The following is a 26,910-nucleotide window of genomic DNA, read 5'->3' as shown; positions in this document are numbered from 1 at the left end:
CAGGCGCAGCGGCCATGGCTCACGGGCCCAGCCGCTCCGCGGCATGTGGGATCTTCCCGGACCGGGGCACGAACCCGTGTCCCCTGCATCCGCAGGCGGACTCTCAACCACTGCGCCACTAGGGAAGGCCCTATATCTCATTTTTAAAATGTGTATCTTAAGGTGTCAGAGTTAAACATTAGTTTTGTGTTTTCAACAAAGTGATTTATTTTTGTATTTAAAATGAAAAAATCTCAAATGGCTAATACAACATGGCATCCCCTGCCTGTGCACACATGCATACATGCAATTATGTACAGATATTATCCTTTGTATTAACAAAAATGTTTTTTGGTTTTCCCCTTCATCAATGTAAAAGAAAACTATGGGAGTGAAAGACCAATTAGAAAATATAATGAAAAAGACGGAAAATTTTTCAGTTGAAATCTAAAATTGCTTTCCAAGGGTACAATCCAATACAATGAAAAAGCACAGTAACTGGGCACACTTGCACTAAAAGGTCTGCACTGCCAGGCCTACTTCTCAAGAAAAGTAACTGGGCTCTTTTTTAAATTTATTGATTTTCCTTGGGGAGATACTTAGATTCCCTAACCTCACTGTACTCTGTTGTTGTGAAAACAAGATAAACAACAAAGGGAGCATAGCAGATAATGGTGCTCATACCAAATTCAGTAGGGAGTTCGCAGTTCTTTCTACAATGTTGTGTGGGGAATAAACTTGTAGTAGAAAGAGCTGCTGTCAGGGCACATGGACTTAGCAAGTCTCATGAGGCTTCTTCCTCCTCTTAGTTGGAGGCCCCTTCTGTGTGCCTTTCAATCTCCCTCTTTCCCAGACTTCCAACCCAAGCTGCCACCTCTGTTTCTAAGGTAAGATCCAAGGTAGAACTCTAAGCAGATACCTTTCTCCAGGAAGATCCACTGATAATTTTTTGGCTAATACTTAGGACCTGTAAAAAATATATATGGGGGGTCATACTGTTTTTTTCTTCAGTGTTCTTACACATAGCATTCTTCATATCATGTATTTTTAAAGTTTTAAATTTGCTCTCTTTGCCCTTTAGTGAGTGTAATATTTTTAAAATATATGTGTTTAACAGACTTTTTAAAAAGGATAATTAAAAGGGATTTGGTTCCAGACGTTGACAAAATTTCCTAAATGATTTCTTGTCTATAACTGAAGGTAAAAATTTTAAAACATTGAAAACAGTTAACGTCTATCATGCATTTTAGCAAAAAGCTGGGTTAGGAAAATAAACGTTAAAATAAAAACTGTCACTAACCTTTAATGGAATTAAGTGACTAATTAATTTAATAATTATTTAGTAATATTTGCTAAATATGGTTAATAGTTAAAATGGTGGATTGTTAAGTGGAAAACTATCTGCATTTTTCATTTGCTGTTCGATAGCTTTACACTGTTGGCAGAAAGTCTGTTCCAACTCAGAAGGCAGTTGGAGAAATTAGAGGAGCAGTCTACCAAAATGACATATGAAGGGGATCCCATCCCACTGCAAAGAGCACATCTGCTGGAAAGAGTCACCTTCTTGATCTACACCCTTTTTAAGAAGTAAGTCAACACTTTGCTATACACCTGAAACTAAAACAACATTGTACATAACTATACTTCAATTAAAAAAAAATAAAGGAGTAAGTCAAATGTTATCCATTTAAATGCCTCCTGGGAGCCTCAGTCCTGTGGAGTTGGGAGGACACCCTGGCTGGGGTTTTGGTGTTCAGGTGAAGGAGTGGGAGGGAGGTGTTAAACAGTGAGCCTCAGGGCGCAGTGAATAAAGCTCCAGACAGTTCCAGAAACATTTCTACTCTTCACTACTTCTTCATCAACACTTCTCCCACCACCTAACTCGGTTTTTCATGAGCCACCACATCACCCACCCAAAGTTCATTTTTCATCTTTTAGAAAAGAAGAGTTCAAGGATTTCTTCTCAAGTACATATCCAAGAAATGAAGGGTGGAGAACATGTTTATGTTCATAAGCTCATCTAAAGGGGAAAAAAATATACTAGTATGTACCAGAAATCTTAATGTCTAGCTCAAAAATGGCATGAAATTAACTTTCTACTTGATGTTTAGTATGATAAAAATAGACTGGGGCTTTTATTCTTGACCCAATTATAACAATTAAGAATTATTTACTGTTGTTACTTAGGGACAATCTTTAGGTATTTCCCATCTCCTGGTATTTATTTCTGAGAAGTCTTGGAAAGATTTGAGCTTAACAAGGGTTTGAATGCCTTCTAAGTGTAGAAAATTTGGATTTTATAAGAGGACAGCATCCTGTTACTCTGTGGTTTTCAGCCTGTCAATGTTTCCAGTGTTTTCAAATGACGCGCTTTATTTCCTTTGAACCCAGCTCATTTGTGGTTGAACGACAGCCATGCATGCCAACCCACCCTCAGAGGCCGATGGTACTTAAAACTCTCATTCAGTTTACTGTAAAGCTAAGGTAGGCAGAATGTATTCTATCATTTCATATTTATGATGCCATAGCCACTGTGTAATTAAGGCTAGTTTCTCTCATTGTGCCTTTCATTCAACTATTCTTTACTGAGCACCTCCTGCATGCCCAGCACTCAGCTATGGTAAATACACACAGAAATGTTAAGGTGAGAGCCCTGCTTGTAAAGAGTAGAACAATGAAGATGAGGACATGAGAGTTATTAGCATGAAAGTATGAAATCACAATATCGGACAACATGAGATTAATTGCTCAAAAGGCTGACTTGAGAGAAAACTGGGGAGCCTGGAGAATGCCATGTGGTCACTGAGGAAGGACTTTGAGGGAAGAGCAGGGGCGTGGGAGAGTGAGACTATAGAAATAATGACTTCCTGGGTCTGTTTTGTAAGCATGGGGAGCAGGGAGAGAGAGAGAATTGAGTAGATAGATTGGAGACAGATTATGGAAGGGTTTGAATATCCTATCCAGGAAATATAGTGGAACAGTCTTCACCTCTGATCACCCAGCAACTAGCTTATTGGATTGTCCATGAAAAATCTCAACACCACGATTTTCAGTACATCCTTATTATGTACTTGATTTAAAGAGAAATGATTATGTTGTTGCCGCTTTATCTATGTATCTGATCCTTTTCATTTGCATGAGCAAACTAAAGCATACAGCTTTCCCTAATGACACTCTTAAAATAATGAGTTTGACTGCAAACTTTCAAAGATTTTCATCATGCCTCAATCTCTTGAGTCCCAAAGCTTTACATTTCTAATCACTAGGTCACCTCTGGAAAGCTGAAATTCCAGACTAGTACTAGAGGTGGTGATGCCATGATAGATGGTGATTTAGGATCCCATGATAGCATCCCTGATCACAGATCACTATTGGAACTCCATTTTAAGTTTAGTTTAGTTTCATTTTATTGAGATATAACTGACACACAACACTGTATAAGTTTAAGCATAATGACTTGACATACATAATTTGCAAAATGATTACTACAATAAGTTTAGTTGACATCTATCACCTAGGAATTTCATTTTTAAAAGGAAGGCATTTGTCTTTCATTTGCATTTCAGAAACCCTTCTTGAAATTCTTAATCATTTCCTTTGTGTGAATTTGCACCAAGACTTTAAGAAACAAACAAAAAAAAAAACGGCAGAGACCAGGTTCCTTTTTAAAATTTTATGATTTTCAGAAGGTGTTCCTTCCCCATCCCCATATCTCTATATAGCCCAGAAAATTGTAACACTAAAAGGAAATAGGATAGAAGGGTGGTATATATGCTACTTTTCCTTGAGACACCCCCATAGATGATATGTTCAGTCTAAGATGCTCTGTGGGACAAAGGGGAAGATGAGTAGGGACTGCTCAGCAAAAAGTTCTGAGTGGAAGAGGTCCCTGAATGGCGTGGTGTTTGAACTGATTGCCAGAGGCATAGACCGTTAGTCCCTGGCTTAGGTGTTCTGCCTTCCTCTTCCATCTAACTGTTTGGTCCCCATCCTTCTTCTCTGTACATTGTCCTCCACTGTCTTGATAGATGATCCTTTACTTAGTATTCAAGATTTTCCCTAAAACCCCTCTCTACCATAGCATTCCATCCTCCTGTTTCAAAGGAAGGGGGTGACACGGGACTCCCTTTTGTCGTCAGCATCCTACAGTGAATGAGATCCTTCCCGAAATAGGATAGAGAGGAATGCAGAGGGGAAAAACATCTTGTCTTACTTCATATGACCTCCTCACCCCTCACTACCAACAGCTGTACCCTTATTATATCCCAAGCCCTGAAACTAATCATGACAGGATTTTTAAGGAAACTTTGCTACATTATTTTTGTTTTGTTTGGGCTGTCTGTTATCTATGATTGTATTTCTCTAATGCCATTCAGTTGCTTATTACCATTCTCTATATTCCAGCTCTTTGGCTAGACTTCTTCCTTTGATGTATAGCCATGTCTACTCTGCTCCTTCCCTAATCTTCACTGTGCCAGTTTCCCAGTGCCTGGGGCTGTACTGGGTCTATATGAGGAGTTCAATACATGCTGAGTGAATGAACAAGGTTTGGGATGAGTGCATAAATGAATGAGTGAGTGAGTGACTGAATGAACGTCTCTGAAGCTGAACTGAACCTGCAGAGGGGGTATGTCAGAGGGTACAGCTCGGAAGAGTTTGGAAAAGCTAAGGAGTGAAGGAGGGCTGACACAAGAAGATATTAAAGGAATTGTTATTCTGACCTTTGAGCATTTGTTTGTTTGAAGTTAGGTCTTTTTTAGTTATGAACATTTTTGCTCTTACTTAAATATAGTGTCTTTAAAGACTGCAAATGCAATTGAAGTGGAATTTTCCTTATTCTACCAGTCCTAGTCTTTCTCAGTATTTTACCATAAAACAGTTATCAAAACATTTAGTCTTACTAAGCTTACAATTTTTTTTATAATATGAGAATAAAATGGAGCCACATTAATAGACTTGCAAAATTTTTTTTTATTTATACAGTTAACCCAAATTTGGGCTTTAGCCAAAATATATAGCTATTTTTCTGACCTAGCCAATGTGTTATCCAACACACATCAACTGAAGCAATATGGAAACACTTTCCAAGTATGTGTTATATTAAGTGGCTGATGTCAATATTAGTAACATGGCAAAGTAAAGAGGAATTGGACATTTTAAAAACACACTAACATATGACTGGAAATAATGTGAGTTTGATTTATATGTATTTGCTGTAAATATATTTAAATCTTTAAATATAAAAAGGCTTTTAGCCATTAGAATTTTTATCTTTAATTCTTTATTTATGTGTCTTTCCAGACTACTGATAAAATTACCAGAATTAAACTATCAGGTAAAGGTGAAAGCATCAATTGACAAGTAAGTTTCTAATTTCATTCTGAAACATGAAAATGTAAGACTTTTAAAAAAGAACTGTCCTTATTTTATAGAATAATTTTAAACTTTTAAATTTACTTCTCTAACATTACATATCAATGTACTTCAAATATTTGACTTTGAAGTTCAAACATTTAACAGAACTCCAAGGAAGACTTACTTTAAAAATTTTATTATAAAGACTTGAAATGAAATTTTATATACTATCCCCTAAAGTGTCATAGAAAAATTGTTATTAGATCTATTAAATAACTCATTTTAAAGAATCTTCTTGGTTTCACAGGAATGTTTCAACTCTAAGGTAAGACATTTACTTTAGAATTTTCGGCTGTTCTCATAAATATATTTTACCTCAGACCACGTAAATAGCCAAGATTTTCTCTCTAGCAATCGAAGATTTTTGCTTTGTGGAACTCATGTCAAAGCCATGTCCATTGAAGAATCTTCCAGTGGGAGTCTCTCTGTAGAATTTCGGCATTTGGTGAGTTTGGCAGTAAACTTACACAAGCTTTTTTTCTCCTCCAAATTAGACACATTTAAGCTAATAGGCCTTATAATTTAATGTGTTTTGTACTTTAGTGTTTCTTATGTGAATTAAGGGCCATATTGAGAAATAAAACATGCCATCATTGAAGAATTTTAAATGGTAAAAAGAACGCTGAGCCTTAACTCTGAAGGTGTGAGTTCTTAACAACGGTGATGTTGTACCTAAATATATGTCTTAATTAGTTAAAATATTTTGGTAATGATGACAGAGATAATCTGTCTTACAGTTGATAGGCATTCCTGGTTTCATTTTTTAAATCTCCCAAATGATACCAATAATGACATGTCTGGCTAAAGGCTCTTTCATTTTAGGAGGATTAGCTTGGGGAAATATGATGTTTCTGGGTGTGAGTTGCAGTTTGCCTTGGCATTTCTAGAAAGCTTCTGACCCAGCCTCATCCTGTTACTTCTTGCTTTTACCACTTCCTCTTAACCTAGAGTTCTCTTCCTGCTTTCTTTCTAATTCTTTGCATAGTTCTTAGATTCCCAAAGACCCTGCTGCTTGTCTTGCCAAAAACATGTTGCTCATCTGGTTTATCAGCATTTGGGAGGTACCTCACCTGAATGTTGGGGCACCACTGAAGCAGTCTCTAAAAGTCTACTTCCTAAAAGATAAAATTTATGGTAACAGAAAGATATCTGCATACATAAATTTATGCTGGTTTTCATTTTTTATTTTGTTTTTGTTTGGTCTTCAGTATTGAAGAGTACATTTCTTTCTTTTTTTTTTTTTTTTGTGGTACGCGCCCCTCTCACTGTTGTGGCCTCTCCTGTCGCGGAGCACAGGCTCCGGGCGCGCAGGCTCAGCGGCCATAGCTCACGGGCCTAGTTGCTCCGCGGCACTTGGGATCTTCCCAGACCGGGGCACGAACCCGTGTCCCCTGCATTGGCAGGCGGACTCTCAACCACTGCGCCACCAAGGAAGCCCGAAGAGTACATTTCTTTGTAACTGAATCCCTCTATATGACACTGCTAAATCAATAAAATGTAATGAGGAGTGATGACATATACATCCTTATAACTAGAACTCTTTTTGCTTAAGTTCAATTCCTATTTTCAAGGAACTTTCAATAATGGCCAATGTTTGCTAATAAGTGAAGCGGTAAGAGGCCCTTCTGTCTCCCAAAAGAGTCACTTGGAAAAGGAAGGACAAGGAACAAACCAAAAAGTGGTGGGTCTCTATTCCAGCAGAGATAATATATAAAATAACAAAACCTTAGTTTTCATGGTGCTTTTCTAGTTGCTAAGCATTTTCACGTATATTATCTTTTACATAATACTTTAATCACTTTTTAATACAAAAGTAAATATAGAAAATCAGAGAAAAAATTAAAAACCACCTATAATCCCAACACCTTGACATGACATACTTATTTTTAAATTTTCATTCATATATATTTTTTCTTTTTATTAAGTGGGATCAGATTGTACACACTAATTTGTTTTCTGTCCTTTTTTTTCCCATTAAGTAATCTATGTCATGCACATTTTTGTGTCTCCTGCTCTCATGGCATTTGGTAGCTCACTGTGCCATGTGGCACGCTGCCCCATTGTCTATTTCCCCAGGCCTGTGTGTTAGACTTGATTTCGTAGGCTTTGAGAATCATCACGGCTGAGCTCAGATGATACTTCTCAGGTACAAAGGAGTGCTGAATAGATTCTAAAACATCCCAGCATGATTTCCTCTTTCCAAAATGTGACTGAAAAACACAGTCTTATGCCAGCTTGCTCCCTTATCTCAGCGAAAGTTCCTAAAGTGGCATACCTTGAGATGAAACAGGAAGCTCCTTTCTGTTGAATCCTGGCAGCTATGTCACATCAGGTTTCAGTGAGTTAGAAAACATTCTCAGTTACTGTTCTAGAAGTCAAAATTATGGGCCAAGAAAACCCCAACTTGATATTTAGCTGATAATGCTTCTCCATCTAAACACTGTTGTTTTCTTTTACAAAGCAACCAAAGGAAATGAAGTCTAGTGCTGGAAACAAAGGAAATGAGGTAGGAAATATTTTCTCCAAAAGAATCTTTCTAGGAAATAATCCTGTAATGTCTTATTTTTACAAAGCTCTTAAACTGCCCTTTATATTTTTATATAAAGTCAAATTCATGTTTCTCTAATTATACATGTAAAGCTCGATAAATTGCAGACGGTATAAGAAATTTTGTTATTAAAATAGAAAATGCATATAACAACCTCCTAAGAAAATGACTATTAATATTTTGGTTCGCATCATTCTAGACTTTTATCTTTTATCTAGACTTTTATACTTTGAAAGTATATATACACATTGTTTCATAACCTGCTTTTTTTTTTTATCACATAGCAATGTGAGGTGAACAGCTTTCCATAAACTTAAATACTCTTGGAGAACATGATTTAAAGTGGTTGCATTATATTGCTATAATTTCTTTAGTCAGTCCATTATTATAAAATATCTTAAAATAACTCATTTTCCACAGATAAGAGGTAAGTCTTGAACATCATGACCGAGTATGTGAAAATCACAAGTGAAAAACAGTTCTATTACTTTATGGTATCAATTACCTTGCTCTTATGTTAAAGTTGGCATTTCACTGGATGAATTGATTAAAAAAACAAACTGGTACAGTCCAAGTGTTCAAGTTTGAGTCAATAAATAATAGAGTGGTCAAATCCTGGATTGGAAGTGGCTTTGGGAATCAGCTATTTAGCTGACCTAGATACTAGGGCATATGTTTATGCCCTACATATTTGGAATTAGAAAACCTGGGTTTGAGTCCATTCTGACAGTGACCAAAAATGTGATCCTTGGCAAATGATCTGATGGAAAAATATTGCATTTTTTTCCTCTAAGAGATCAGAGTAGTAATTCCCAGTGCTCCCTGCTCAGAGAAACTGCATAGGTAAGACCACCTACGTGATGCAGTTATAGAGCAATGAGGCTTGTTTCTAGCATGGTTGGTATGGATCCAATCTCCTGGCTTTATAGTCACAGCTCCTATGAGAAATCCCTTTGAATTATTTGGAAGAAAAAAAGCACTTTATAAATCCAGCCTTCAACTGCAGTCAATCTAGCGCACTCCACAAAACCACCAAGATCCATCACAACAGGTTTTATGCTCTACATTTTCCCTTCCAAGAATTCTTCATTCCCTTAATCGTATCTTAAAGATCTTTTGCCAAATACCACAGCCTCACCGAGGATGAGCTAAGCTTTCCTCCCAGGGTAGAACCTTGGCTTAGGGCAGAGCATCAGACAGGTTTCTCACCCCAGATATCACAGGAGCAAAGCTTTTGAGTTGAAGGATATTCTAGTAAACCAAACAAGTAGGAGTTATTCTTCTCACCTTATAGAAATCCATAAAGGTTTTCCAAACTTCCTAGTTGAAACATTAGCTCTTTATAAATAAAAGCCCATTTCATGATTATCCCTGGAATTTTGGCCAGAGTTGCAAACAGTATTTCATGCAGTGACCTCCCTGAATAGTATTTACTAAGTCTGAATAGACTGAACACAATGCTTCTAAACTCTTCTTATGGGAAGCAAATCAAATGGGAATAAATCTAAATCCCTGAACTCTTTAGTACCTTGTCATCTTTGTGAATGTAAAATCAAAATCTTTACTTGGATTTCTCTAGAGACAGAAATCTAAGTAAATCATCTTCTACTATAGAAAAAGAACTGCCTACTTATCTCTCTTTGAATTTATCTCCTCTCATTTTCTGATTAATAACAAAATCATATGGTTATATCAGAATGATTTTATTTCTTCCTTTTCTTTTTTTTCCAAGTTTGCTGGAGCTAGATAATTTTATTTTAAGCTATTCTTTGAGCTCCCCCTGTTGACAGAATTTTAATATGACTCCTAGGTACATTTAAAACAAACCATAGACTTGAATGCTATTTTACGTGCTACAAGAACAATTGAAAAGTCACACAATATATGAAGTAGACTCGGAAAGATGAGCCTGGGGAATCAGGGGCTTGGCTAGGCAGTAGGGGTGACGAAAAGAAAGTCAGGAAAGAGTGGGGGAAGATCTGATGATAAAATGGGCTTCATAAATTAATGGGGCCAGGGATTGAAGTAACCAAACTTTAGGGAGAACAGGAAGCTAGGATGTTATAACCTCACTTTCGAATTTCAAACAGTAGCTGTCGCTTATCGCTTATCTGTGAGCACCTAAAGCAGGAGTTTACAGCCTGATAAGAACTTATTTGACAAATCCTCGTACGCCATTTACTACATATCGGGCACTGTCTAAGAGCTTCACTGGCGTTGATTTACGTAGCTCTTGCAAAAGCCTATGAAGTAGATACCGTTAGTGTCATACTTATTTTGGCCAGGGAAACTGAGGCACAGAGTGGTGGAGCTAAGATGATTCAAACCGTAGCACTCTGGCTCCCATGTCCATGCTCTTGGCCGCTGTGCTGTGCTCCCTCTGTAGTCATGAAACTTTCCCTTGGAGAGGCTGCCCTAGTTGGCCCTCCTCTTTGACCCCTGCTGCCCCTTTATCTCATCCCAGCCCGCCATTTGCTGAGATTCCTATAAGGGAGATCTTTGCAGGTTTGCGAACAGCATCTCATCCTTTCCTCTCTGTTCCAGCTGCTGCTGTCATTGTCCTCACTTTACCCACCTGCTCAGAAATCACATAGCTACCTCGCACCGGAATCCTTACAAAGGGTAGAAGGAATTTAAAATAATGCTTCCTGAGAAAACGTTGACTTCTCCCTTATCTCCTGCGTGCATCGGTGCGGTGGTGGAAATAGCAGTGCCCACGGCTCTGCCTCTTACAGGCAGCTGATCTTGCGCTAGCTGTTTTACCTCACTAACTCCTTAACTATAAGGTGGTTCCATGTTAACCTGCACTTCATAGGGTTGTTGTGAGGACCACATGAGATGGCGTGTGTGAGAGTCAATTGCCGTGTGCTGTGCGGATGTCTGCCATGGGCTTCCTGATCAGCCCTCCAGGCTGCCCCTTCTATAAAGAGCAGGTGGGGAAATGGCTCTAAAGGTGGTACCTGGCCTAGGATCAACCGCTAATCCTTTCCTCCCTCCTCTGCCCACCTGCCAGGTGCTCTGCTGGAAACATTCCTTTTCAAGGGCCAGTGAGCATGGCTTTCTGGCTCCAGGTCCATGCAACCTCAGCCCACCCCATATATAGGCCCCTTTTATAGGATTGCACGTCTACCTGCTGCCCGCCCCATCAACACAACCCACAGCTTAGGGTCCCTCAGTTCTACGTTTGTGGTTGTGAGAGCTTAGACCGAATACTCATTAAATGATCACGGACACACCATGACAGTTTCCCCAAGATTGCCAATCCAAACCTCCTGAGAATTGCAGCACCCCGTGTCTGTTTGACTCTGAGGTTAGCCAGGAAGAGGTGACCTGTCAGGATGTGCATGGGCGCCTGGCTGTAGCATTGGGTGAAGGGAGGACGTTGACGTTGCCCTAGACTCATATGCTGTCCCCAGAAGGCCAGGGAGAACAATGGCGCCACCTCCTTGGTTGGGGGCTGGTGAAGGGTGGAGCTCTGGGTCCCCCACCCCTGTTTCAATCAGTCAGCTCTATTTTAAATATTTTACAGATTGGGACCCAGGTGGGAAATTTACTTTTACGAATATGCTCCGGGGTTAAAAAAGATTTGAAAACCGTTGGACTAGTCAATCTCTAAGTTCCTTTGACTGAGATTCTGTCATCCTCAGAAGTACAACAGAGGGTAGGGTCATTTTTTTCAAAATGAATTTGATTTTGAGAATTTGCTTTGAAATGAGGAATCTGTAGACATGCTATCTACAGATTCCCAGGAAGCAACGTTTTCCAGAGGTCCTTAGAGCCAGCTAGAGAGTGATTATTGAAGTGCAGAAATTGTTTGAACAGGGAGGCAGGAATTGCAGTGTCTCAAGTTTGCTCTGTCAGTAGGCTTTAACTGATAAATGACAGTTTTAGTCACAGACTGAGGTGTTAAGTAATTTTGTTTATGTGGTGGAAAGTCATGAAACACAAAGAAGCTATTAGTAAAGCCTGGGTGACTTGAGTTTCATTTAACAAAATAGCCAGACAGATGTTCTTTCAAGGTTCAGTGTTCTCAAACACAGAGCCACCACTCACACTCCAACTAGCTTGCGCATTTTCACAGGAAGTTGATTTCCTTCTGAACTAGTTTAAGTAGTTGCAGTGCTTTCTTAAGTAAGACAAACGTTGGTACCAGAGTAACACTAAAAACGTAGACTTTTTCTGCAACACCCTCCGTACAATCCCCTTACATTGTGGGCTGAGAATTTGTTGTCACTTTACATTCATTTCCTATGATTCTGTGATTAAGTTCTGTCTCTCATGTGACTGTACCATTATTTCCCCTCTTATTATTTCCCAGCATCTAGGCCAGTGGTCTCCGACATGATCGGGACTCAACAAATACTCATTAAGCAAATGCATTATTGCAGTTGTTTTCTATTCCACATAGTTTTCCATGTCATGCATTATCATAGAGTATGGCTCGTTAAGAGACGAGCAAGATAAAAAATAAGGTCCTACTGTATAGCATAGGAAACTATATTCAATATCTTGTAATAAACCATAATGAAAGAGAATATGTATATATATGTATTACTGAATCACTTTGCTGTACACCAGAAACTAACACAACATTGTAAATTAACTATACTTCAATTAAAAAAATACCAAAAAATAAAAAAAGACCAGCAAGAAATTTAGATGAAAATCATCCTTATCCCAGTCATATTTTCTGAACAGAGGTTGTCTTTCAAGTCAAAATCCAAAAGCCATAGCCACTTGTTAACATATTCTAGGTTTTCAGGGTGTGCTGTTCGACACTGAGCAGAGGTAACATAAAAGAATATGGTGGGCTTCCCTGGTGGCGCAGTGGTTGAGAGTCCGCCTGCCGATGCAGGGGATGCGGGTTCGTGCCGCGGAGCGGCTGGGCCCGGGAGCCATGGCCGCTGAGCCTGCGCGTCCGGAGCCTGTGCTCCGCAACGGGAGAGGCCACAACAGTGAGAGGACCACGTTAACGCAAAGAATATGGTGACATCTATACCTACCTTTCATCAGTCTGTGTATTAGTCTGCCTGCCGATGCAGGGGACACGGGTTCGTGCCCCGGTCTGGGAAGATCCCACATGCCGCGGAGCGGCCGGCCCCGGGAGCCATGGCCGCTGAGCCTGCGCGTCCGGAGCCTGTGCTCCGCAACGGGAGAGGCCACAACAGTGAGAGGACCACGTTAACGCAAAGAATATGGTGACATCTATACCTACCTTTCATCAGTTTGTGTATTTTTTTCCAGGTGGAGCCCTGGTCAGGTTGTTCAGCCAGTTTTCCAGTTTCTTAGCAGATTATCCAGTGGGTACAATACAGTCAATCCAGTTATAATATCAAAGTCATATAATATAAATATCATAAATATGGATATTTTAAATCTCTAACCATCTCAGATGGTTAAAATGGCTTTTAATACAGACATTAATGGTACATCTTATCTATGATATTTTGCCAGTGTGTAAGGAATGGACCCTGGGAACGTGAGATTGAATAGTGTCTCTGGCTTGGACTGCACTGATAAAATAGTAAAGACTGTGATTGATGGCCATTCAGACTCTGAAAATTAATGACACTCTCTTCTGTCAGAACTGCTTGTCTCCAGTCATGTGTATTGTCCGTCAGCTTCCTTGTTGGATTTCATTCTAAATGTGCCTCACAGTTGCATCAAGGTTTTTTTTTTTTTTGCGGTACGCGGGCCTCTCACTGTTGCGGCCTCTCTCGTTGCGGAGCACAGGCTCCGGACGCGCAGGCTCAGCGGCCATGGCTCACGGGCCCAGCCGCTCCGCGGCACGTGGGATTTTCCCGGACCGGGGCACGAACCCTTGTCCCCTGCATCGGCAGGCGGACTCTCAACCACTGCGCCACCAGGGAAGCCCTGCATCAGGGGTTTTAAGTAAACATTAGAAATTAGTTTGAATCACTGAGAAAACCTCTCACCACCCACATTACAGTTCAATAAAGTAATATTTAACGTACAAAGTCTTCTTCCAAAGTTAATGGACAGCCCTGTGTGTCATTGCTCTGTCTGTGGAGTCCTGCCATTTGGACAGTGAGCACACAACTGCCATAACCCGAAGATCTGAGGGAATTATCCATAATGAATTATCATATATATGTACACATTTAATCATATAAATTAAACTATAGAGGCTAGAATGGGGGAGGGATAAGCACTCAAAAGGCTCCCTTTGGCTGCCCTCCAGCTGTGGCCCTCCCTACAGAGAAAGATGTCTGAGCGGTCAAAGCTATGTGCTCACCCAGAGCCTAGGGCTGCAGAATTCCCAGCCCCAAAGACCTCAAGCCCACTTCCAGGGCTTGCACAGACCTCTTCCCCAGGTATACTCTTTCAAGCACAGATGACGCCATCAATGCAAACATATCTAGGCACAAGGAGAGACCTAGGGGCCACACTAGTCAAAGTAAGCCCCTCACAGAGGTGGAAGAGAAGGGGGGATGGGCAACGGTCCAGGATGGCCACGCTCTCCCCAGGCCAGCGTATTTGTGGCACTTTGAGGAGTTAAAACCTGGCCAGTTAGGTCATGTGAAAGCTTAGCTGTCAAGGCAGGAGACTAGACCATATTTTAATAGTTTGTTCACTTGCTTTGTAACAGCTAAACAGTTAGACATACGGTATGGGATCTCCATCTGTGTGCTTGCCTCAGGCTTCTAAATGTGCTGCCCAGGCTTGTGTCTTGTCTGCCACTGAACTCAGTGAGAATGTGAGCAGTCCCTGTTAGTGAAGGTGGACTTGTGGAGTCTCCATTTGTCTCAGTGCTTTGCATAGCGTAAACACTTCCTCCCCATAAGGCAGTGAGATTTTCTGTTGTTTAAAAAAAATGTGGTTTTTGTTCACCTTGGTGCCTGAACACAGCCAACTACTTCATGTCATGCTCAATCAAAGGAAGAGCAATTTATTTATTTCAACATGTAAGGGGATGTCAGGGGAGGGGGCTGGCTGTTTGGTGTGTTGGGAGTAATTTTAGGGGTGGTCTAAGGGAATTTTCAAGAGGAATTTTCAGGAACATAACTTTCTACTAATCCAGTAAGAAGCAATCTCACCAGGTCAGTCTAGGTTACTCCAGGTAGTATAAGGTACCACAATGATCTAGCCCAAGGGAGAGAGGACTTTTTAATTTTCTATTTCCTTCTCAGTAACAAATTCTATTTTAATGTGCCTCATTATCACCAAAGTCTTCCCCATGTAGTTGTTATTCATATCATCATATTAGAACTATTTTTATTTTTTGAAATTTAATACCAATGGATTCCAGCTTATTATCAACATCTATTCAGTGGTAGATGTCCCTTTCCCTCAGGGCTGACTCAGCCACCCCCAACCCCACCCTGACTTTTCTAACCTAGATAATTCCACTTCTGTTCATATGTTCCCTCAGGGCTTGTTTTTAAAATCGTTTTGGCTTTCTGTACCATCTCTAAATTTTCCACATCCCTTTTGAGACGAAACACAATGTGGATACATCGCATTGAGAATAATTGCCTCATAAATTCCACCCGGGGTTTTTGTTAAAATGCAGAATCTGGTTCAGTAGGACTGGGATGAGGCCAGAAATCCTGTTTTTCTAACAAGCTTTTAGATGATGACAGTACTGCTGGTCCTGGGCACATAGCAAGTTGCCGTCAGATTTCATCATGGAAAAACAGCAATTTCTGTCCCACTCCTTCCCGCTCCAAACCCACTCCCCAGAGACGATCATTTTTTGAGCTGTAACTATCATGTTAATACCATACTGATACTTCCTGATTTTTTTATTTTATACACTTAACTCCTGAATTATTTCTGTAAAAGATTAAGCTGTGGCTCTCTCTCTCTTTTTAAACTTTTTATTTTACATTGGAGAATCGTTGATTAACAATGTTGTGTTAGTTTCAGGTGTACAGCAAAGTGATTCAGTTATACACATAAATGTATCCTTTTTCAAATTCTTTTCCCATTTAGGTTGTTACATTATATTGAGCAGAGTTTCCTGTGCTATATAGTAGTTCCTTGATGGTTGCCCATTTTAAATTAAGCTATGGCTCTCTTATACCAGCTCTTCATACAAATGAATTTCACCCATCTTCACAATATTATCATATAACATATTTTGGTTAGTTAATATATTCAATGTTTACATTCTGTGATTATATAAAAATTGTTAACAGCTGAACCGTATAACATAGTATGATTGTATTTCCATTCTTGTATTATTTTAGTTTTCCCTGGATTTATTAGTTGCCTCAGATTTTTTATTTAATCAATTTATTTTATGTACCTGTTACTAATGTAGCCCCAAACTTTCCTTCAGAACTTGAAAGGTCCTTAAAATATAGTCATACAGGTCCATCTGAATTTCTGTCTTTTTCTTTTTGGCAACACCCCTCTGGGAACCCTCCATCTCTTGCTGCAATCTGGGATGATTGCCCTCTGATCCTGTTGCACAATCATGTTTTGTTTTTTTGCTTTTTTAAACTTACTTTCACCATCATCCTGGGGAGTGCATCTCCTACTTTACTAGGTATTGAGACATTATTCTCAAAAAGTGATCGTACCAACTCCCATCAGAATGTATAAGAGTTACCATTGGGTTATGCCTTTGATAGTTCCTCTACTCCATTTCCTCTGTTCTCTTTCTGGAACTTCTGTTTGTTGTTTTGAGTTTGTTGATTCTTTATTTGTTATCTTTTCTATCCTATTTTTTATTTCTTTGGGGTTTTTTTGGTTTTTTGTTTTTTTGGTTTTACTTTCTGGGACATTTCCTCAGCCCTACTTTCAGCTCTTCTATTGTTTTGTCTGTTTCTCTTATTATATTTTTAATTGTTCATCATTCTTTTCTGAATGTTCCTTTTGGTAGTATACTATTCTTCTTTCATGGATGTAATATATTGGTTACATCTGTAAGGATGTAACATCTGAAATCGTTTAAACATCTTTAAGAACTTTCTAATGAACAAAACATATATGTATATACAACTATATACTGAAGTATATAGAGAAATACAATGAACCTTCATTTTTACATCACCCAGCTTCAACAATAACTAACATTTTCCCTGTCTTAGTTAATCTATTTTCCCCATAAACACACACATTTTTCCTGGAGTACTTAAATTCCAGATAGTATAGCATCTTACTCATTGATATTTTGGTAGCTGTCTCTTATCTAGAAGATAAAACTTTTAAAAAACCTAACCACAATACACTTATCACAAAAAAAATGAAAATAGCTAGCATTTACTTAAAATCTTTCCTTAATAAAACTCCATTATTTGTTCAAATTTCTCCACTATCTTGAAAAGATCTTCTTACAGCTGGTTTGTGCAAATCAGTATCCAAGCAATGTTCACCCATTACAGTGGTTGATTTGCCCCTTTCCTATGCCATTTATTTGTTGAGCTAATGTATAAAACTGAGCCTGGCACAGGGAGATCAGCTCGCTGCTTTGTGACCACCTAGAGGGGTGGGCTAGGGAGGGTGGGAGGGAGGGAGAGGCAAGAGGGAAGAGATATGGGAACATATGTATATGTATAACTGATTCACTTTGTTATAAAGCAGAAACGAACACACAATTGTAAAGCAATTATACTCCAATAAAGATGTAAAAAAAAAAACTGAGCCTGATATACTTTTTTTATTATAGTTTTTTAAACTTTTCATTTGCTTTTTGCATTCTCTTTTTTCTCTGAATTCTTGGTTGTTGATTTTTGTATCTGCATTTCATGTGAGAGGCTTTGTCAAATGTTGGATGACCATTAGCTTACTGTTTAAGAGCACTAAAAAACTGGAAGTTCTGTGTGTATGGTAGGGATTTAGACTTAAGAGTGATTATTAGGACCTGGCTGTCTCACTGGGGGATCCCTAAAGGCAGTATCTGTAAGTTGTTTCTCCCTTGGTCTGGTTACCTCCCGGATATCTCTCCTGGAGGTGTCAAGCAGAGACAGGGGCATGGGCTTCCCCTAGATTTGACAGGATCTTCCCGCACAGCACCTCACCCTGCCCTCATCTTGGCCTTGTATCCAAAATGCAGAGAGCCTCTCTAGTTCCTCTGATACATCCGCTCGAGAGAGTAAACTTCCTGTCTCCCAACAGTGTCGGGGAATGTCGGGAATCTCGTTGCATGGGCTGGGGCTAGTAACTGCTCCTCCTGTTCAGCCCTCACTCCAGACTCAGGGGGCCCAGTGCTTCCAACCCCTGGTTCTGAGACACATTACCCCTACTGCCACCCTCGCTCCACACTCCCCTACCTCTCATTTCAAGACCTAGATTACATTTTTATTTTCTTGGAAAGTAATAAAACCCTAGCTATTACTTTACTGAAGTTTCTGGAAGGAGCTGGGGAAAGTACACGTTTTCCACCTACCATGTTTAACCAGAAGGAAATCTTGCTTTTTTAAAAAAAACAAATCCATTATGACATTGACTTGTTTCTTTTATAGCTACACACATCTGGCTTGCTTTTATTAATGGTTGGTAAGTCAAAAGGACTAATTTCCAAAATTAAAAATAAGGAACAATTTGTCTGAATTCAACTGATGAAAATATGCTGGAATTGTAAAAACTAGAAATTATATTGTTTTGGAGATTTGAAATCATTCTGTTTGTGGAAATGAAGATTTCTCAAACTCTGTATATACTTTAAATAACCTTTTAAATAATAAGAAGGAATGTTCCATAATAGGAGGTGTTTGAGGGTATTTACTTTAAGAATTTACTAATGTTTATAAAAGCATGCCTAATAATAGATGACAACTATGTATTTGTAAGATAGCAATTTCTTTCTCCCCTTAGGGCTGTCACATGGTGACTGAGGAGCTTCATTCCATAACATTTGAGACACAGATCTGCCTCTATGGTCTGACCATAGATTTGGAGGTAGGTATTTCAAGGAATATCTACTATTTACTAATAACATTTTCAGGAATTGGTCATCATTTGAAGATGAAAGCTCAGTATTTTCTAGGTTTTAGTACATTCCTTATTCATCATTTTTGTTTTAATTTAGAAAATCAGTATGTCAAATATTCACTGTTCATCAACATATATTATTCTGGTTAAATGTAAATGATAAAATCTCACAGTCATTATGATTCAAGACTTATTGAATAATTTGTTGCCCAGACTGTTTGTTTGTTGGTTGGTTGGTTCATTTTCTGGGATACCCTGAGTCATGGATACTCAGAGGAAAGCCTAAAGAGAAATAAGTATACTTGAACCATGTCATGTATGATATATTTTCAAAATTTTAACGTGTACATAAAAATCCCTCAGGACAAAGGTTTTTATAGTATAATGAGCAAAGACCAATGATAAGAACATTAATGGTACATTGTTTTGATCCTCTTATAACAGTTACTATTGAACTCAAAGAAGGAATAAGGAAACTGGGGATTAAGTTGAACATGATTGACAATGAGCTCTTGAAGGCAGGACACTACACCTTTATCCCTCCATTACCTGTTGCTAGCACAATGCCTAGCACATAATAGATGCTCAACATTTGTTGAATAACTGAATGAGCGCATGAATGATCAAACACAATTTCACACGCTTGAATATGGTCCTATTTGTAGGATATGTTGTTTTAGATTTCTGCCTTTGCTCTTTTATCTTAACAAATGTAAACATGTTTATAAAAGTTTCCATGGATTCTTTCCTCATCTCTTTTCCTTAAATGTCTGTTTCCATGAGCTATTAAGTTCCTCAGGTGGGTATTTCACTGTCTACAAGCAACCTAACCTCTGTAATGGGAAGGGACTAATGTAAGTTGGTTAGAGTCCCAGACTAGTTTGTGAAGCCTGTTTATTCCATAAGGTTGAAAGCTTCAGCACAATAGTACTAAGTTGAGTGCCATGACAACAGATGAGGCAGCTCTATCTCCCATAATGCTTTGTATTCCAAGATCTCTTGCCTCTCCATCTTCTACAATTAAAACTCCCATATCTGATACTGACATTAATTAGATGTTAGATCATAATTTGAATATATTAATCCGTTCCAGAGATAAGTTTTAAGTTAGATTCTTAATGTAATTTATTAAGAGGAAATTTGCTAAGTCAATACAAGCTCTAATTAGTTACATTTTAGGCAGTACATGATATAAGAAAGTAAAAATATCTCCACAATGTCAAGGAAGATATTGGAGCTGAATGACCAAGCACTCTGAAAAGATTCCTATTTGTATAGCTCCTTTCCTCCCTGTACCTTGACTCATATATAGGCACTTCAAAACCAGTGCCTTCTTGAATCATTTTAGTGACCAAGGCAGAGTAGACACCACTGCCTTGGAGGAGTGGGGTTGGCTTGAGATGGCCCTTTAGGGAAGAGGGCCAAGTGTGAAATCAGTGTAAGGTACTACTACCTGTAATAACTGTGCTATTTTTTTTTTAACCAGACCTGCTCATTACCTGTGGTGATGATTTCCAATGTCAGTCAGTTACCTAATGCTTGGGCATCCATCATTTGGTACAATGTGTCAACCAATGATTCCCAGGTACAGTCTCTCTCTATTCCTGTTTCTCCTCCTTTAATTCTATTTCATTTGTTTTATTGTTAACGAAACCCATCTGCCCCAAAAGATTGTGTGTGTGTGTGTGTGTGTGTGTGTGTGTGCGCGTGTGTATAAATTTTGGCGTGTCTTTGTGGGTTGTTTATTCTAAAATTCCAATATATTTAGTTGTATGATTCCTCCCTCATGTCATATTTAAAGTAATATGTTCTGATGTACTTGGACGCTGAGGGAGTTCTGGCTAGCAGAAGTGACAGACAGGTATTCTTTATTTCTGACAGTCTGGTCAGTTCCCAACTCTGTATCACAGAGAGTTCTAGGGCCATCCTGTGGCTCTGTTAACTAGGCTCTGGGGAGACTCCTCTCTCCAGAATTTGATGTCTGACTGTTGTGTTTACCTCCTCAACTACTTCTGGCCACACCTTATCCACACAGGCTCTTCCACAAAGGTAGAGAATTGGTTTCAAATAAGTGACTAGAATATTCATCAATCTCACCTAACAACACTATACAAATTTTCAAGTTGATTATAGATTTAATCCATTCTAGGCTCAAATTGGGTTTTAATGCCATCTGGTGGTTATTTAAGATATGGAAGAAAAATTGGCCTCAAGTTTCAAAGCAAGCAGAGAATAGAAGCTCTTCTTAAAAGACGGCCAAGGAAGGGCGTGGCAAAAAAGATGAGTCAGCATTTCCCCTTGTTCCCTCTTACAAAACCCCAGTGTGTTGTCCTGGAAACCACCAAGGTCTAGAGAAAATAGGTCAGATGTAAATATTTCTTCATGATTCAAAGCAAGTGTTTCTTCAAAAGGGAAGAATTCTTTTACCTCAGGTCCTAGCAATAGGAATAGTCATGATGACCAATTCCAGGATGTAGGAAGGAAGATGGAATACTCCACTGTCCTCCAGCCTCAGAGTGCAGTGCTGCTGCACTTAGCTTTCTTCAGCATCCTTCTTCTATAAGAAAGCCACCAAAGTTGTCACACTAACCGTCTCAGATTCTGCTCTAGTCTTGGATGAGGAATCTGGAGATGTATTTCATATACAGCTCCTAACACATAAATGCACGGCCTACATACAGAGTTCAGCAGAACAAGTAACTCTGGTTTCTCTTCCTAACTCTATTCTGCTTCAAAACCTAAGCTCCTAGACCTTGATTATGTTCTATGCTTTTTGGTCAATTGTCCAGACATAATCCTTAGGTTCAAGGAAAACTGGCCCTCTAGAAATTCTTTCTCTCCATTCCTCCCCTACCTATTTCTCACTCCTTCTTGGATGCTGTGTCCTCTTTTATTGCCACCTTCTGAAGTCTCTTGAATTGGTTCCTTTTCTTGCTGCCCAGCTTAGTTCAGGTTCGCCAAAGTCCTTCTCCCCATACTGCAATGGATTTCTTAATTCCTCCCCCAACCCTTCCTTTCTTAAAACATCTTTCTCGGCTTTCACACCTTCTGCTTTCCAGTAATCTGAGGTGAAATCTTCTGTTCCACCATTGTTGACCCATTTTCTGGTACAAACAATCTTACTTGCAGTTGATCATACAGAAGATCCTCTTGTCTAGAGCAAAATAAGAAAAGACTACAATCCTATCCATAAAACAGGAGTCCCAGGTTAATTATGATTCATATTTTAGGGTCCCCTTCCTTAGCCTGGGACTTAACTGTTTTTGTGCTTTGGGATGCTTTGTCTGGTCAAGGTATAACTTGTACCAATCCATGATAAACCAATTAAATAACATGATATAGGTTTTGTTTAAGATTAATATTATTTCAGAAGAGAGTATTTGTCTAACTTGTTGAACAGTGTTCAGTACTTGTATGAGTTGGTTGATAGACTATAGTCCAGGGAAAGTTAAAGAGCTACACAGTGATTCTTTCAAGGATGAGCTAGAGCCATATATTATATTAGACTCAAAGAACAAGGGACTCTTTAGGAAAAGGCAAAATCAGTCTTACTATAAAAGCACAACAGAGATGAGACAATAGTTCTGTATTATTAACTTAGGCTGGCCTAAAGAGTTTAAATCAGGAATCCTATATGTTGAACTACAGTGTATTCAATGTGATTAATACATATAATCATCACTACAACTCTGTTTCAGAACTTGGTTTTCTTTAATAATCCTCCATCTGCCACTTTGAGTCAACTCCTGGAAGTGATGAGCTGGCAGTTTTCATCATATGTTGGCCGGGGCCTGAACTCAGATCAACTCAATATGCTGGCCGAGAAACTTACAGGTAAGAGCCGGTAGATGTGGAGAACTTGCCCCTGTTTTTGGTACTCAACCGTTTTAAAGAATGAGGGTGATATTACTATTAATAATAATAATGATCATCACAATTTATTGAGTGCCTACTATATCGCTGGGCATAGGGCTAAATGCTATATTATCTTTCTCACAAAATTTCCTTAAAGCAGAATATTGAGGATAATTCATCATTCTATCCATTTTATACATGGGGATACTTAAGTTCAGTGGTTAAGTGACTTGCCACAGCTAGTACATACTAGAGCCAAGATGCAGGCCAGGGCTGTCCAGTTCTAAAGCCCCTTGCTTTCCACTCCACACTCCAGGCTCCAGGGTGTTCTTATGCCATTTCCACTGAATGTACTGTGAAGCCTTAATGGTGCCTTGATCTTCATATTAATATTGCAATGGTCATTAACCAACTGGAAAACAGCTGATCCCAGGATCAGGAAATTTATTAGAACTTTAAAACTATCCAGGTAATACTTAATTCTTCATATCGAGAAAATTTCAGTTTGGACTGATATTTCTGAAGTTTGCAAAATAGTCACTAGTGCTCCATGTAGTGACTACAGTGTAAGCTTTTTATAAAAGAATTTTAAAAGATGTATCTTTTGACAAGTATGGGGTGAACACATTTGGCACCAAGAAAAGAGTTAAAATTGAATTTTTATACATTTCTAGTTAAAGTAGAGCCAGAGATGAATTTGAGCAGCAGTAGTAGAATTGTGTGTGATCTGGTTAAATTTGACTTACAAGTGATGCTGGGTCGCCCTTGTACTTACTATCTGATCAATTAGTGTTTAAATAAATTGGAAATATTACAAAATTTACTTAATGTAAATATCCTTTTTGATCCTTATTTAATTCATAAACCACAATAGTAGGCATTCAATAAATATTTGTTAATGAGTGAATAAATCTTTTAAATATATACAGTATAAATGGCAGCCATATCCTTTCGGATCTTCATCAAATTTTTCTCATAATTTCCTTAAATTTTAGATAGAACCTCCTTTTCCATTGTCCTGGATCAAAACAGTCAGTGGTTCCTTATTGCCAAGTGGATCTCTAGTTCATTCTTTTCATGACAATATTCAAGACTTCTGGCATTCTGGCTTTCACAAATTTATTTTATAATGTTTATTTACCAACATTAGGCTGCACTTACTTTCTCCTATATAAGCTGTGTTCATATCCACTACACCTCATCCTACATTATTCTTGCTACTGGAGTGGCCTCTTCCTTCTCCTCTGACAATTTATATCCTATCCATTCATGGAGGTCTTGTTCTAGACACCCACCCACTTCCTAAGGCTATCTTTAGCTCCTCCATTGAAAAGAATTCTTTCCTAGATAAAAAAATGTCATGATATCTTTTATTTTTACTGTTTCTAGCATTAAATACACTGTAAACCCATAGCAGGTGCTTAGGAAATGCTTAGCAGTGGTTGGGGCGGGGAGATCTAAATTGAGCACCAAATTGAGGAGTCTAATTGTTTAATAAAAATCGCATTCTTTTCTTTCATTTTAGTCCAGTCTAACTACAGTGATGGTCATCTCACATGGGCCAAGTTCTGCAAGGTACAAACAGTGGGAGGGGTAGCATCATTTAGATTTTTTTTTAGTGTTCCTTTTTAAGCCTCCATATTATAATTTGGGATTTCGAGGATTTCCTGGATAAGGTTATTTTAAGAAGAAACTCGAAACTGTTTTTTCATTAAAAGGAACTATTTCATTGAAAAAAGGAACTTGAATTACCATACTAACATTACTATTGAAATAGTCATTGTCCTAACATGTTTGTTTATTCCAATAGGAGCACTTACCTGGTAAATCATTTACCTTTTGGACATGGCTTGAAGCAATATTAGACCTAATTAAGAAACACATTCTTCCCCTTTGGATTGATGGGTGAGTTATAGCCTATATTTTCTATATGAACTCATTAGGTTCTTATTTTTATGCTGTCAATTTTTTTCCCTTTTTTAAAAAATTGAAGTATAGTTGATTTACAATATCGTGTTAGTTTCAGGTGTACAGCACAGTGATTCAGTTATACATACATATACATATATATGTATATATATATTCCTTTTTACATCCTTTTACCTTATAGGTTATTAAAAAGCATTGCGTATAGTTTCCTGTGCTATACAGTAGGTCCTTGTTGGTTATCTATTTTATATACAGTAGTGTGTATATGTTAATCCCAAAATAAATCCTAATTTATCCCTCCCTCCAACCCCCGTTCCCCTTTGGTAACCATTAGTTTGTTTTCTATGTCTGAGAGTCTGTTTCTGTTTTGTAAATAAATTCATTCGTATTATTTTTTAGATTCCACATATTAGTGATATCATATAATATTTGTCTTTCTCTGTCTGACTTCACTTAGTATGATATCCTCTAGGTCCATCTATGTTGCTGCAAATGGCAATATTTCATTCTTTTTTATGGCTAAGCTTCCATTGTATATATATACTACATCTTCTTAAGCCAATTATCAGTTGATGGACACTTAGGTTGCTTCCATACCTTGCCTGTTGTAAATAGGGCTGCTATGAACATTAATAATAAATGCTGGAGAGGGTGCGGAGAAACGGGAACCCTTGTACACTATTGGTAGGAATGTAAATTGGTGCAGCCACTATGGAGAGCAGTACCAGGGGTTCCTTAAAAAAAAAAAAAAAAAAAAAGAGTTACCATATGATCCAGCAATCCCACTCCTGGGCATATATCCAGAAAAGACAAAAACTCTAATTTGAAAAGACACATGCACCCCAATGTTCATAACTGCATTATTTATAGTAGTCCCTTTTTCTTTTCTTTCCTCTTTAAGCATATCTAGTGTCATAGTGTGGAAAGTAGTTGCAGTTTCTTACACTTTATAGAGTATTAATATTTACTTTAATCTGTATGAGAGTATTTCAGGTACTACTGACTTTTGATTATATCACAACAAATTCAGGTCTGTTCTTTGTGAAAGCAATAAATGCAAATGCAATAAATTATAGTCTTTGATCAGATAAAACTATGCATGTTCTATTTTTAGGTATGTCATGGGCTTTGTTAGCAAAGAGAAGGAACGACTCTTGCTAAAGGATAAAATGCCTGGAACATTTTTGTTAAGATTCAGTGAAAGCCACCTTGGAGGAATAACTTTCACCTGGGTGGACCATTCTGAAAATGGTACATGCTCACTATTATTTATTCATGTGAAATTAGTATTGTGTTTGGTTACTGGTCTTTCCATCTTCAGAATTGTGTGGCCTGTTGTTCTGTCTCTTTTGTGTTCAGTGGGTTTGAATATTAGTTGTTACAGTTGTTTCAGAGGAGGGTAGCATGAATTTCTCACAGCCTATGTGGGTGTCCTCTATCACGTGGCAATCTGTACTGTCCACATGCAGAGAAGGGCTGGCATTGTTTTACAACAAGTGACATGAAGATAATGTGGGTAGGAAGAATGGCCACAAAGAATGCCTGCAGGAACCTGAATATTCCCTCTGTTTTCTCTTTTTCCAGGAGAAGTGAGATTCCACTCTGTAGAGCCCTACAACAAAGGCCGGTTGTCTGCTCTGCCATTTGCTGACATCCTTCGAGACTACAAGGTTATTATGGCTGAGAACATTCCTGAAAACCCTCTGAAGTACCTCTATCCTGATATTCCCAAAGACAAAGCCTTCGGTAAACACTACAGCTGCCAGCCATGTGAAGGTTAGGTTCTTTCCGTTAGCTTTTCTTCTTAAGATTTTGGAAAATAATCTCAGATTGGAGTAAAGTAAATGAAGTTCTTCCCTTTACATTTACTTTTAGCGTTATAAGATCTAAGAGGTATGTGGAGGTCAAAGCCTTAGAAATGAAGTGGTGTGTCAGCAGTTCCTGAAAAGGAACAGCTGGGGCTGTCCAGCTAGCAGAGCAGTTAGTAATCAGTAGCTGTAGCCGGACTTCACCATGGCCGTGGGAGCCTCTCAGCCACTGGTAGAGTTTCGGTTTTCTCCTTTCTAATAGGAGTGGCACCAACTTCACCTCTATGCCTGGGGAGAGGAAAAGAAAGAGGAGGTAATGATTAGAAAGCTGTTAAAAGTTAGGCAAGGCTGTTTTTTACAAAAGAAGCTCAGGGTTGGGGCTTCCCTGGTGGCGCAGTGGTTGAGAGTCCGCCTGCCGATGCAGGGGACACGGGTTCGTGCCCCGGTCCGGGAAGATCCCACATGCCGCGGAGC

At 38.7% G+C, this 26,910-nt stretch overlaps 1 protein-coding gene across 1 annotated transcript in view; it reads left to right on the top strand.

Moving 5' to 3' along the window:
- STAT4 (signal transducer and activator of transcription 4) overlaps positions 1-26,910 on the top strand; it is a 93,474-nt gene that overhangs the window by 62,231 nt on the left and 4,333 nt on the right. The window contains exons 9-21 of the mRNA XM_007114599.2: positions 1,408-1,566; positions 2,371-2,463; positions 5,281-5,340; positions 5,642-5,659; positions 5,746-5,839; positions 7,856-7,900; positions 18,728-18,811; positions 20,331-20,429; positions 22,543-22,678; positions 24,225-24,274; positions 24,510-24,604; positions 25,743-25,879; positions 26,213-26,404. Of these exons, the coding sequence (XP_007114661.1) occupies positions 1,408-1,566; positions 2,371-2,463; positions 5,281-5,340; positions 5,642-5,659; positions 5,746-5,839; positions 7,856-7,900; positions 18,728-18,811; positions 20,331-20,429; positions 22,543-22,678; positions 24,225-24,274; positions 24,510-24,604; positions 25,743-25,879; positions 26,213-26,404 (1,262 nt within the window). The remainder of the gene's footprint in view (positions 1-1,407; positions 1,567-2,370; positions 2,464-5,280; positions 5,341-5,641; positions 5,660-5,745; positions 5,840-7,855; positions 7,901-18,727; positions 18,812-20,330; positions 20,430-22,542; positions 22,679-24,224; positions 24,275-24,509; positions 24,605-25,742; positions 25,880-26,212; positions 26,405-26,910) is intronic.

This window comes from Physeter macrocephalus, chromosome 2 (assembly GCF_002837175.3).
Source record: "Physeter macrocephalus isolate SW-GA chromosome 2, ASM283717v5, whole genome shotgun sequence".
Lineage (NCBI taxonomy): Eukaryota > Metazoa > Chordata > Mammalia > Artiodactyla > Physeteridae > Physeter > Physeter macrocephalus.
Note: the sequence above shows the minus strand (reverse complement) of the source record. Positions and strands in the feature narration are given on the sequence as shown.